At 40.3% G+C, this 14,437-nt stretch overlaps 1 protein-coding gene across 2 annotated transcripts in view; it reads right to left on the bottom strand.

The window, feature by feature from the left end:
- The window catches only part of SREK1 (splicing regulatory glutamic acid and lysine rich protein 1), a 42,885-nt gene extending 37,136 nt beyond the window's left edge, over nucleotides 1-5,749 (bottom strand). Inside the window, exon 1 of one of the 2 annotated variants that reach the window (XM_045895705.3) lies at nucleotides 5,434-5,749. In XM_045895705.3, the coding sequence (XP_045751661.1) occupies nucleotides 5,434-5,594 (161 nt within the window). In that variant the 5' untranslated portion in view covers nucleotides 5,595-5,749. The remainder of the gene's footprint in view (nucleotides 1-5,433) is intronic. The other variant, XM_045895698.3, reaches the window with a different exon arrangement.
- Nucleotides 5,750-14,437: the final 8,688 nt, after the last annotated feature.

Below are 14,437 nucleotides of genomic sequence, written 5' to 3'. Positions count from 1 at the left end.
TAAACAATTAGATTCTCTCTCTTGGGCTGAAAAGTCACTTATACTCAGGGCTTGGGCCAGATGCCAAAATACTGAGTACAAAATAAGTCTGCAAAGAAAATAGAGCAGATACACGGAAACAAACTGAGCAGACAATAAAGCCTCTGAGAAGAGGCAGACAGTCGCCCTGGATGCTGATTATCTTTCTGGTTCCCAGTCCCCATGAGGCCTACTTAATACTACAGTCTTTATTTCAATTTAGGAGAATATTCATCTTTTTAATAATTTTCTCTCTTCACGAGCTAGACTGGGTAGGGCTGTTTCTGTCTTTTGCAATCAGTACTCCCCACCCCCGCAAAAAACCTATAATTACAATAAGCTACTAAAGCCCTAGCAATTACAAGTATACTCTCTTTTAGCACTGAAATCTTCAAGAACCTAACAAACCACCACTGAAAGTACATTCCCTAAATGGACAGATCCTTTTGTGAAAGAATGGAAACCTAAATAATCACTACTGAAAACTGAAAACACATTTTCCAATACCCCTACTTAAAACCCACATCATTTCAAATTTAAAACATCCAGAGGAAAAGGAAATATGAGCCTGGATGGTAAAGCAACTTCATGTTATGACAGACTAAAAAGATTTGAGAAGCCCAGAACTGGATAAGAAAGGCTGACCTGTGCGGACCAAGCATTATCATAGAAGTGTGGACACCAGACATAGCTACACCACTGTTCTAAAGAATTTTATCTTCATCTCCAATTACCTTTCTTAAGATACAGAACAGAGATCAACTTACGTTAACACTATTTTATTTTGAGCATTACAATCTAAAATACAATACAGTGGCAAGCCTAAATACAGAAGATGAATTTCTCAACAAATGTGTATTTATTTATACATCATTGTTTCCAAGTTTTATATTTACAGCTTCCATTTTAATACATCTAACCTTTTAAATATTTATTTTTAATTAAATAGAATTATCATCTTTAAGTGTAATTTTGACCTAGAGTTTTAATTTTTAAAAGGGCGTTTTACATATTCCATTTGGTCTAAACATACGCTTCTAAGGAAAGTAGCAGGAGACCAAAATAGCAAATTTTATTTCCACCTCATTTGTTGAATAAAATTTTGTTGTTGTTTTTTTCCAAATATAAAACTTTCTACAATCGTTTTTCCAAAAATTCAGAATTTCTGACTAGGAGTTTATTTATTTTTTAAAAAGATTTGTTTATTTGACAGAGAGAGACACAGCGAGAGAGGGAACACAAGCAGGGGGAGTGGGAGAGGGAGAAGCAGGCCCCCCGCAGAGCAAGGAGCCCGATGCGGGGCTCGATCCCAGGACCCCGGGATCGTGACACGAGCCGAAGGCAGACGCTTAACGACTGAGCCACCCAGGCACCCCCTGACTAGGAGTTTAATGCAGAAATTACAGAACCAAATTTTTGAGCATCAGTTAAATTTCCTAGGCTCTAACTGGTTATTTTGTTTTTCATTAAACTTGGTGATGGCACAGTACAATCTTTTTTAAAAAAAAGTCAAGTGGCCTGGGTGGCTCAGTTCGTTAAAAAAAAGTCAAGTGGTACTAATATATCCAGTCTTTTACTGTAGGGTCTATCAAAAAGGATATACTCCAAAGCATGGACAAAGTACACAGACTTATGTATAAAAATATTAACTGACACATAATTTATAAGTGTTTCTCAGCAGGACTTTAGTGGTACTTTGGATGGCACAATTTTTCCTTATGTTAAGATCTTCTATGAATTACTGACACTTGCCCACCAAATGCCAGAAGGCGCTCCTATCAATGCAGACAATCAAAAAGATACATTTTCAAATGTTTCCAGCTAAAATCCATTGACTTAAAACACCAATACAAAGGAATCAATATAGCTAATGACAATTTGAAAAATACACTTAAGACACAATTACAGCCTTTTAAATGTTATTACGATAAATAAGACACAGGAATATGAAAAAATACTTATATGTTGAATGAAAAAAGTTCACCATCAGTGTATAAATCCTTTGATTACACTACATTAAAATAAGCACATATTAAAAGGACTGCAGGCAAATACATAGAAATGAAGAGAGAAGATATGAAGAGAGAAGATCATTAAGTGGTGTTTTTCTCTTTCTCATAAAATGGCTATATTGGTTCTAATTTTTTTAACTAAATAAATAAGCAGTTGACACATTTTTCCTTGCTTATTAATACTTCTGAAGACCAGAGAAGTGAAGAAAACCAGCAAAAAAAAAAAAAAAAAAAAAAATCAACACAGGTGTTAATGTGAGACATGATGTTAGAAATCAGGATAGGATTAGCCTTCGGGGGTTAGTCACTTGAAGGGGGACATTGGGAAAACGCTAGGGTGCAGATAAGCCTGATGTGGGTGCTGATTACACAGGTGTTCACTTTGTGGAAATTCATCAAGCTGTATTTTTATCCATACACTTTTCTGTATGTACAGTATACCTTAAAAAAAAAAAAGGTGACTAAAAAACTACAAAAGTTTCTTACTGTGGTAAAAAGGTTTTCATGACATGATATTCATTTGTTGTGCAACAAGTGAAAACAAAAATTCTGGGTATTTATCATCCGGCAGCACAAAAAAGAGCACAATTAAGAATTTTTAACATAGGGGCGCCTGGTGGCTCAGTCATTAAGTGTCTGCCTTCCGCTCAGGTCATGATCCCAGGGTCCTGGGATCGAGCCCGCACCAGGCTCCCTGCTCAGCGGGAAGCCTGCTTCTCCCTCTCCCACTTCCCCTGCTTGTGTTCCCTCTCTCGCTGTGTCTCTCGTTGTCAAATAAATAAAATCTTTTAAAAAAATTTTTAAAAAAAGAATTTTTAACATATATAATGAATGTTCACACTAATTACTGATGTTTAAAAACTAAGAAACTGAATCACAGCCTCATTCCAAGAGTTAAATTTAAAATGTGAATTTTCATATTAGCAAATTCTTAAAACGTTAATGAGAAACTGTTTTCACATTCTTTTAAAGAAACGCATTTCCAAATTTAAAACAAATGAAATTCTACTCAGGTTCCAAACATGAATCATAAAGTACTATTTCCGAGACACTACAAAACAGTTATCTGTCTTCAATACAACTACTACTATTGCACTGTTATCCATTTCAGCTCAAATTTGCAAACACATCTTTAATATAAAAACCAGGTTATGACAACTTCATCATAGAGCAGAAAACACACTGTTAGTAAAGCATGGCAATATTTTTGAAAAACAGTAATAAGGGATTACACTTCAGGAAAAACGGATTAAGAATTTTGCAGGACCCATATGTGCTATGTTTGTTACAATTTTGCAAAACGTATTACAGTTTGTGACACACTAACTCCACCATGTTTAAGTAAATAGCTTTTTATTCTCTTTGACTTTTAAACTCCAAGTAATTAACATGTGATTTCAAAAAACAGCCCATTACTAAATGTCAGAGAATAACTGGCAGCATACTGCCACCCATTCCCTGGTTTTAACTATGAAAGTGGTATTATGTTGGCGTTGAATAATATTCTGTGATATACTTCTTCTACGAGATACCTTATTACCACAACCTTGAAGGCAAGGTTAGTTTACAAAGGTTCATATACAAAATATTTTACTGCTTGATTCCAATTCTTAAGGGTACAGCCCTCTCCCAAACACTTCTCAATTAATAAAAAAACGTTCTGAATGCTGAAATGAAGAGACAGCAGAAAGCATTTTCAAAAGTTAAAGAAGATATTCAAACTATAAATGCCGCAGCTGGTCAATAAATATGTATATACATGCACTTATGAAGTATTCTTGACAAAAATGTATTATCTGAATCTAATCATGTAGAAACAATCTATATAAGCCCAGATTTACAAACTACAAGACAAAATGTCAATGTCATGAAAGACTTTTAAAAAGGTGACAGGGGACTGTTCTGGATTAAAGGAGGTAACAACCAAATAAAATGGGTGGTTTCTCATTACATTCTAGACCAAAAAAAGAAAAAGAAAAAACACATGGTTATAATAACTGGGAAAATTTAAATATGAACTACTTGTTATACCTTATCAATGTTAAATTTCTTAAACATGTTAATAGTATTGTGGTATTGTAGAACAATGTACCTGTTCTGAAGAGATACATACTTAAGTGTTAAGGAATTAACAGTCATGGTGTCTACAACTACTTTGAAAAGGATGGGAAGAAAGAGGGAGTTTAAGTATAGAGAGGGAGACAACTCAACTGGCAAAGAAGGAACACAGGTGAAGGAATTCTTTCAACTTTTTCGTATACATTACATATTTCAAAACAAGAGAGGAAAAGAAAATTTAAAAAGTAAAATTTAAAAATCCAAACACTAACCTTTACCAATCAGTATCTATGCTGTGGCAATGCGATGTACTTAACAGATAGAAACCGAAAGAAAACAGGTCTACACGCAATATTATGAAATAAACCAAAAAGTCAAATACAGATTTTTTTTTTTTTAAAGAAAAAAATCCTGGGCAACTACTAGCTCTTCCTTCAAAGGATGACACAATGAACAAAATACTGAGGATTTTAAGATTCTAAGCTCTATCTTAAAAAAAAAAAAAAAGTATGTGTAATAAAGTGAACAACCCACAAACCCCTTACATATTTTGAGTAGATAGTACTATACAAGGGAAATCTTACTTCAAAATAGTGCTTGGGAAGTGGCCGCGAGTTGTAGACTTTTTAAATAGAGACAGACTTTTAAAGCATCCAACAGGGATAATCCTGCACCGACTAATACTCTTTATGAAAGGCTTATGATAGTGTGACCTTCAAAGCGGAAATTTTAATCCGCTGCCAAAAGGGCGAATAAGACATGATATTTAACAACATGGATGGGCTCGGTCAGATTCACCAAGAAGATGCTCAATTTGTGAACACCGCCCTGGGGAACAAATACAGCCCTAATTCCAGTCTGCCACGAGCCGCAGGCTTTCCAATCAGTAACAACGGCCTGACACTAAGACCCTAACAAGTGGACAGTTTCTCCGGCGCGGTCTCTGCGATTTTCACATTGCAAAAACGCGAACAGGCGTTTGCCATGAGGACTACGCCGGGCCCACCTGCGGCCATCTTAAGTTCGGGAAGAAAAAGGAAAAGGGGGAGGCACTGAATACGAGGACCCGACGGAGACCAGAAATCGGGGATGCACGGAAAAACAACTGCTCTAAATTCTCTCTAAGGGCTCGGTGCAGAGGTTAACCCCCACAGTCTAACTAACAAGGAGAACAGGACCTCGGGGCCCCGCGCCCGGGTGCCCTAATCAAACATGGGCACCAGGGCAAGCCCGGGCGGTCACGTGACGGGCACCGCGCGCCCCCGTCCGCGCTCTCCCCCACGCCTCGGTGCCCGAGGTCTCTATGGCGCCCGCGCCCCTCCCCCAGCCGTGCTCGAGCACTTACTCTGGGGGGTAAAGCCGCAGCTCCTCGATTTCTCCTAGGAAGGAAAAAAGCGTCCGCATCTGCTCGCTGGTCACCGCCGACGACAGATTGGTCACCTGAATCACCGCCGTAGGGGTGAGGCCGAAGCCTAAAGCCAAACCGAAGCCGCCGCCGCTGTTCATCCCGACCCGCTGCTGCTGTCCTCCGCTCCCCAACGTCTACGACGCGTCAGCGACGGAGCCGGGAAAGCGAAGAACGCGCGGCCGCGAGCGCGCTCCCGCTGGCGAATTCACGGCGGCGGGCAGGTCTAGCCGCCGATTCTACAACTCCCCTGCTCCCAGGCTGCGCGCGCCGGCCGGAAGCGTCGCCCCGGCAACCCGGCGGGTCGGCAGAGGCTGTAGCCTGGGGCTCCCGGGGCTCCCAGCCGTAACTCTTGTCAGTGCTCTCCCTGTCGGGATTTTTATCGATCCCCCCCGCCCCGCTTCAACTGAATCGAATTTCAGTACTCCTAAGAACGTAGGAGACCCAGCTCTTTCCGTTGTTAAATCTAGGTAGAACTGGGGAACCAAGAGGCCCGGCCTGCTGGTGCGGGGCTGGGAAGGAAGAGTGACTGGGGCAACGCAGATTAATGCTTCACCAAACTGTAGCGCGTCGTGACCACATGCAGGCCGCTCCCCCGCCCCTGCTATTGAAAACATTGGCCAAGTCCTAATTTAATAAAAAAGGAAGAAAGAAAAATTTAGAAAACGTTTAATTTCTGATTGAATTAAAGAAGGAGGCAGTAAGGGCGCCTGGGTGGCTCAGTTGGTTAAGCGACTGCCTTCGGCTCAGGTCATGATCCTGGAGTCCCGGGATCGAGTCCCGCATCGGGCTCCCTGCTCGGCGGGGAGGCTGCTTCTCCCTCTGACCCTCCCCCCTCTCATGCTCTCTCTATCTCATTCTCTCTCTCAGATAAATAAATAAATTCTAAAAAAAAAAAAAAGGCAGTAAGATGAACACTATGCGGTCGTTGTTTATAACTAGTCATTTAGTCGCTCATTTCACAGATACTAATATTTATTGAGCCTTACGTTCCAGACACTGTTACCTGTTAATAGAACTTGCAACCCATTGAGGGACAACTAACTATGTGCAACTGAGCAGCTGCTCCCAAAATGCCATCCCCAGAACCCTGCTGAGGGTCCTGGAGGCCCTTTCGGTGGGTCCACAAGGCGAAAACAATTTTCTTTCTCTCTCTTTTTTTTTAAGATTTTATTTATTTATTCGACAGAGAGAGAGAGAGACAATGAGAGAGGGAACACAAGCAGGGGGAGTGGGAGAGGGAGAAGCAGGCTTCTCACTGAGCAGGGAACCCGACGCGGGGCTCGATCCCAGGACCCTGAGATCATGACCTGAGCCGAAGGCAGACATGCTTTCTTTTTTTTTCCCAGTATCCTTTTTTTAAAATTTTATTTTATTATGTTATGTTAGTTACCATACATCATTAGTTTTTTTTTTTTTTAAAGATTTTATTTATTTATTCATGAGAGACAGAGAGACAGAGGCAGAGGGAGAAGCAGGCTCCCCACGGAGCAGGGAGCCCGATGCTGGACTCGATCCCAGGACCCTGGGATCAGGACCTGAGCCGAAGGCAGACGCTTAACCGACTGAGCCACCCAGGCGTCCCACATCATTAGTTTTTGATGTTCCATGATTCATTGTTTTCATATAACACCCAGTGCTCCATGCAGTACGTGCCCTCCTTAATACCCATCACCAGGTTAACCCATCCCCCCACCCCTCCCCTCTAAAACCTTCAGTTTGTTTCTCAGAGTCCATAGTCTCTCATGGTTCATCTCTCCCTCCGATTTCCCCCGCTTCATTTTTCCCTTCCTTCTCCTAATGTCCTCCATGCTATTCCTTATGTTCCACAAATAAGTGAAACCATATGATAATTGACTTTCTCTGCTTGACTTATTTCACGGAGCATAATCTCCTCCAGTCCCATCCATGTTGATGTAAAAGTTGGGTATTCATCCTTTTTGATGGCTGAGTAATATTCCATTGTATATATGGACCACATCTTCTTTATCCATTCATCTGTTGAAGGGCATCTCAGCTCTTTCCACAGTTTGGCTATTGCGGACATTGCTGCTATGAACACTGGGGTGCATATGGCCCTTTTCACTACATCTGGGTCTTTGGGGTAAATACCCAGTAGTGCAATTGCTGGGTCACAGGGTAGCTCTATTTTTAATGTTCTGAAGCACCTCCACACTGTTTTCCCAAGTGGCTGTACCAACTTGCATTCCCGCCAACAGTGTAAGAGGGTTCCCCTTTCTCCACAACCTCTCCGACATTTGTTATAATGACAGAGCTACTCAGGCGCCCCAAAACAATTTTCAATATAATGCTAAGACTTTGTTGACCTTCTTCACTTTGTTGGCATTTGCACTCCTCGTGTAAAAGCAATACTAGATTAAACTGCTGCACCTTAGGAAGCATCAAGGCACTGGTGCCAAACTGCACTAATAGTGGTATTCTTTACCTCCTTGCAATCAGAGCATACAAAATTTAAAATTGTTTCAATAAGCTAATCTAAGAATGTCCTTGACAAAGGGGTAAAAATTATTAATTTCATTAAATGTTCACACTAGCATACACATCTTTTTAATGTGTGGAGAGAAATGGTAAGTACTTATGTTGCATGCCCAAGTAAGATGGTTATCTCCAGAAAATGCACTCGTGTGATTGAGTATTCACACAAAAATACAAATTTTGTAAAACTTGTATATACCCCCTTAAGCTGCAGCTTTACAGTACTTTTCTGCTAAAAAATACCAGTGATATTAACACATGTATTTTTTGACATTATATAACGAGATATGGGAACATTTGAAAGATCTCTACAGCTCAACCAACAACTATTTTCAAAATAGCCAATGCATGCTATTACAAAATCAAATGAGTCATCAAAGTGGTAGATAGACTCATGGATTTTAATGTAGCAGAGTACAAAAAGTTAATTGATACAGTTTCCGATTCAGTCCACATTGCAACTGCACTCTAAGAAACTACCATATGTCAGGTTTGGTGTGGTATCAGAGAAGAATATCTAGAATTATCTAGAAAGGCTATGAAAATAGTTTTCCCCTTTCCAACTCCTTATCTATGTGAGACCAGATTTTCTTCGCATGTTTCAACCAAAATATATCACAACAGATTGAATGCACAGATATGAGAATCCAGCTGTCTTCTATTAAGCCAGACATTAAAGAGTTTTGAAAATGTAAAACAGGGGCGCCTGGGTGGTTCAGTCATTGAGCATCTGCCTTCGACTCAGGTCATGATCCCAGAGTCCTGGGATCAAGCCCCACATCGGGCTCCCTGCTTGGCGGGAAGCCTGCTTCTCCCTCTCTCTCTCTCCCTGCTTGTGTTCCCTCTCTCGCTGTGTCTTTCTCTGTCAAATAAATAAATAAAATCTTTAAAAAAAATGTAAAACAATGCCACTCTTCTCAAATTCTTTTTTGGAAAATATCATTTTATCATAAAAATACATCATTTACATTAATATATAATAGGTTTTAAAATACTAAGTTTCTAATTTCTAATGTGCATAGATATCCCATAAATCTCTCAGGGTCCTCAATAATTTCTGAGAGTGTAAAAGCATCCTAAGTGAAGTCTGAGAACTACTACCAGAGGGATAAGCATAGACAAAATTGGGATTACATAGGAGGGCCACTTAAAGTTAGTCCTAATGGAAGACTTTCTAGGAGAATTGTTGCTTGTGCTGAATTTTAAATAAACAGGAATTAGCCAGGCTGGGGGAGAGGAGGGTAGGCAATGAGGGGCATTCCAGACTGAATATGAGGAATATACAAATGCAGAGAGGTATGGGAGCCCAAGTGAGGTTCAGAATATTCAAAATTTATTCCTGCTAGACCAAAGGATGGTTAGAGATACATGAGAAAGAATAAGCTTTTTTTTTTTTTAAGATTTTATTTATTTATTTGAGAGAGAGAGAGAATGAGAGACGGAGAGCATGAGAGGGAGGAGGGTCAGAGGGAGAAGCAGACTCCCTGCCAAGCAGGGAGCCCGATGCGGGACTTGATCCCGGGACTCCAGGATCATGACCTGAGCCGAAGGCAGTCGCTTAACCAACTGAGCCACCCAGGCGCCCAAAGAATAAGCTTTGATGAAAGGTGCTGTTTGTCATGGTAAGAGGTTACTTTATTATACACTTTATACACTGTTGAGAGCCATTGAAGACCTCTGAGCAGAAGAATGACCATGATGAGGTTCAAGTTTTAGAATGATTGTTGTCACTGCAACATGAAGATACATTGAAAAGGGTGGTGACTAAGGAAGCCTGGGTGGCTCGGTCAGTTAAGCCATCTGCCTGCAGCTCAGTTCATGATGCCAGGGTCCTGGGATGGAGCCCCACGTCAGGCTCCCTGCTCAGCCGGGAGTCTGCTTCTCCCTCTCCTTTCACCCCTCCCCTCTGCTTGTGCTCTCACTCTCTCTGTCTCTCTCAAATGAATAAAAAATGCTAAAAAAAAAGAAAGAAAGAAAGAAAGAAAGAAAAGGGTGGATACTAGAGGCAAAAGAACTGGATCAAAGGGTAAGTGGAGGTAATGACAGAAAGCAAGGAATAGTGCCAATTTTGGGAAGGACTGACCCATTTGAAAATAAAACAAATAAAGGTTATTCACTTGGAAAAAATATAAATGGACATACACTCAGTTTTAGACACAATTACAGGTGTTTTTTTTGGTCCTCCTGAAGCCCAACCATGGATTCCTAGAATTAACAGTCACAAGTCTAGAATAGCTGTCCTCAGACTTCAGTATACATCAAAGTCACCTAGAGGGCATGTTAAAACAGACTGCTGGCTTCCTCCCAAGTAGGTCTGGAGTGGGGCCTGAAAATTTAAATTTCTAACAAGGTCCCAAGTGCTGCTGCTGCTGGTGACCTGAGAACCCCACTTTCAGAACCCCTAGTTTAGAAGGTCATAAGAGCAGTACTTAGTACATTTACTAATCTACTGTTGATGGTAAGGCAGAGGGAGGAATTTGTTTCTGGCCTGGGGGATTGTGTAATAGTGCCATAACTTAGGACCAAAAATAGGAAGGAAAGGCAGCTTTGAGAGGAATGAGCAAATGAATATTGAGGTCCATTACGGACAAGTTTCTGAAATGAAGTTGAGAGAAAATATCTAGAACTAAGATACAGTATGTGACTTAAGCTTGAAAGTAGATACAGTTAGGCCAGGCACATATGTAGAGGAGGCACAGTGGGTAACATTAAAGGGATACAAATAACAAACAACCCAAAACAAAATCAAGGCAGCATGTAAAGGGGAGGGGGTGTAGTCACCAAAGCTAAAGGAGGAAAAAATCCTAATTAGGAAAAAGCGAGGCTTGGGGAGGAAAGAATGCTGAAAAGTATCACATTCTGTAGAGATGACAGAATCAAGGACAAGATGTGCCCATTGATAGATATAATGTGACTATTGAGACAAAAGCTGTATGAACCAGTTTAGAGAAGCAAAGTGCACAGCCTCACTTCTCTTGATTCCTCTGTGAATCTTCCAGCAAAACTTCCCAACACTGGGCCTGTCCTAGCCCTGCCGCTTTGGCCAATGCCAAACTGCTCCACCCCAGGAGAGTTTTCAGATAAGCTTTAGAAATCCAACCTTTATGCCATGTTCTGTCTTCAACCTCATGGCCCCCATTTGCAGATATTTCTTCATCACATAGTCTTCTTGGTTTCATCTGCCTACCAACACCTCCTAAAACAGTCAAACAAGCAGTGACAAACTTGCGGTGCAGAAAGGGCTCCTCACAATTAGGTTCATGACCATAACAGCAAACCAGAAACCAAAAATAAGAAAGATAAACTCCAGTAAATATATTAACAACAACAAAAAAAGAAAGATATACATTAAAATCATATGCGATTTTTGGATCTAGAACCTGGAATTGGACTCTGGAGGGAGCAGCTTTAGGAGTCTAGCCACAGGAAGAAAATGTTTGATCTGTGAAGCTACATAGATGAGTGTGGATTGTACTTACAAGAGGCTGTGGTGCCTTTGGTCTTGTTTTGCTTTTTGAACAAATGAGATCTCCAATGAATCTACTCTATGGAATTTTAAAGGAAATTTTGACAGAATAATTTAGAAGTACCATCAAATAAGGAAAAATCTCTAAGTAGCCCTATCTTTGAAGGAGGAGCGCTGATTGTAGAAGCGCTGATTGTAGACTGAATACAGCAAGAAAGCACTGGGAGGAAGGTTTTTTTATTTTATTTTATTTTATTTTATTTTATTTTATTTTATTTTATTTATTTATTTGACACAGAGAGAGAGGGGACACAAGCAGGGGGAGTGGGAGAGGGAGAAGCAGGCTTCCTGCTGAGCAGGGAGCCCGATGCGGGGCTTGATCACAGAACCCTGGGATCATGACCTGAGCCGAAGGCAGACGCTTAACGACTGAGCCACCCAGGCACCCCTGGGAGGAAGGTTAATAACTAGAAAGAATCAGAAGTGGAGAGCTTTGCATGCACGAATGCACTATGTGTGTGTACGTATGTCGTATGTGTTCATGTGTAGAGTGCTTTGAAATAGGAATCTTCCAGAAATGAAGCAGAAATTCTTAGTCTTTCCTGTGCTTAACCACATCACCCTCTTCTTTCAGAATCCAGAACTCTCTGTTAGTTCATGGTGTCTCTAGTGGGCTGATTCTGAAAACTTATCAGTTGGCATTAATTTTTTTTAATGACTAAAAATTACTCTAGATAGCTTAAACAGAAGGGAAAGTATAGGCAATGATGGCGACGTTATTTCATGAAGTGGAAGTGCACAACCAAATCTTTGGAAGAAGTATGACTAGGACATATTTAGAACAGACTTTGGCTACTCTAAGAAAACAGAAAATATGTACGAAGACAACTATGGTATTTAATAGAATTTTGGGCAGAATTGCACATAGAAATCTTAGGAAAGGAATTGACGAGAGCAATTCTGGGAACTTTAGCTGGAGACATTCATAGACCATCTCAAGAGTGTTGCCAAGGGGCACCTGGGTGGCTCAGTCAGTTAAGCATCTGACTCTTGGTTTCTGCTGCCCCACCCACTCCCCCACCCACTGGGCGCACTGTCTCCCTCTCTCTCTCTCTCTAAAATAAATAAATATTTTTTAAGGGGCGCCTGGGTGGCTCAGTTGTTAAGAGTCTGCCTTCGGCTCAGGTCATGATCCCAGGGTCCTGGGATTGAGCCCCGCATCGGGCTCCCTGCTCTGCGGGAAGCCTGCCTCTCCCTCTCCCACTCCCCCCTGCTTGTGTTCCCTCTCTCGTTGTGTCTCTCTCTGTCAAATAAATAAATAAAATCTTAAAAATAAATAAATAAATATTTTTTAAAAAGAGTGTTGCCAGGGTGCCTGGGTGTTTCAGTCAGTTGAGCGTCTGCCTTTGGCTCAGGTCATGATCCCAGAGTCCTGTGATCAAGTCCCGCGTCGGGCTCCCTGCTCAGTGGGAACCTACCTCTCCCTCTCCCTCTACCGCTCCCCCTGCTTGTGCTCTCTCTCTCTCTCTGTCAAATAAATAAATAAATAAATAAATAAATAAATAAATAAATAAATAAATAAAAAAGGAGTGTTGCTAATAAGGTAAATCAACTCCAGTGATTCCCCAGCTTTTGGCAATCACTGATCTGCTTTCTGTTTCTGTACATTTGGCTTTTTTGGAAATTATATACAAATGTAGTTATACAATATATGATCATGAGTATCTAACTTCTATCACGAAGCCTAGTGTTTTTGAGGTTCATGCATCTTGGAGCATGTATCAATAGTTTTATTCCTTTTTAGTGCCAAATACAAATAGTGTTATATGAATATTCAATATTTTGTTGATTTGCTCAACAGTTGATGGACATTTGGGTTGTTTCCAGTTTGGGGCTATTATGAATAAGGCTACTATGAACATTCATGTATAAATCTATTTCTTTTGCGTAGATATCTAGGAGTAGAATAGCTGGCTCATATGGTCAGTTTGTTTAACTTTTCAAGAAACTGGCAAACTGTTTTCTAAAGAGGCTGTACCATTTTATATTCCTATTAGCAATATATGAGAGTTACAAATGCTCCATATCTTTATCAACACTTAGTATTATCAACCTTTTTGATTATAGCCATTCTAGTGTGTTTGTACTGGTATCTCATCATGTTTTTAATTTTGATTGCTCGAATACTAATAATGTTGAACAACTTATGATGAGCTAATTAGCCATTCACACATCTTCTTTGATGATACATCTCTTTAAATATTCAAATCTTTCATCATATTTTAATGAGATCATTTGTCGCTTTTCAAAGAGTTGAAGGAGTTCTTTATGATTCTGGATACAAATCTATTATCAGACATGACTCGCAAATATTTCTTCATCTGTAACTTGTGTTTTCATTTTTTAATAGTGTCTTTTTTTTTTGCTAAAGATTTTATTTATTTATTTGACAGAGAGAGAGAAAGAGAGCAGAAGCAGAGGGAGCAGCAGAGGGAGAAGGAGAAGCAGGCTCCCCACTGAGCAGGACTCCATCCCAGAACCCTGGGATCACAACCTGAGCGGAAGGCAAATGCTTAACTGACTGAGCCACCTAGGCGCCCCTTAATAGTGTCTTTTAAAGAGTAAGAGTTTTTTATTTTGATGAAATCCAAATTATCAATATTTTCTTTTATTTTTTATGTTTTTATTGTCACATCAAAGAAATCTTTGCTTCTCCCAAGGTCACAAAGATTTTCTTCTCCTTTCTCCTTTTTCCTTTTTTTTTTTTTAAGTAGGCTCTACACCCAACATGGGGCTTGAACTCATGACCCCAAAATCAAGAGTCCCACACTCTATCAACTAAGCCTGCCAGGCACCCCACAAAGATTTTCTCCTGTTTGTTTGTTTGTTTTTCTGGAAACTTTTAGTTTTATCTCCTACATTTAGGTATCTGATCCATCCTTAGTTAAATTTGATGTGTTGTGTTAGGTAAGGGTCATTGTT

This window comes from Mirounga angustirostris, unplaced genomic scaffold (assembly GCF_029215605.1).
Source record: "Mirounga angustirostris isolate CCGP_5_RB_7025 unplaced genomic scaffold, mMirAng1.0.hap1 SCAF_7, whole genome shotgun sequence".
NCBI classification, from domain to species: domain Eukaryota; kingdom Metazoa; phylum Chordata; class Mammalia; order Carnivora; family Phocidae; genus Mirounga; species Mirounga angustirostris.
This window is presented reverse-complemented; position numbering and strand designations above follow the sequence as displayed.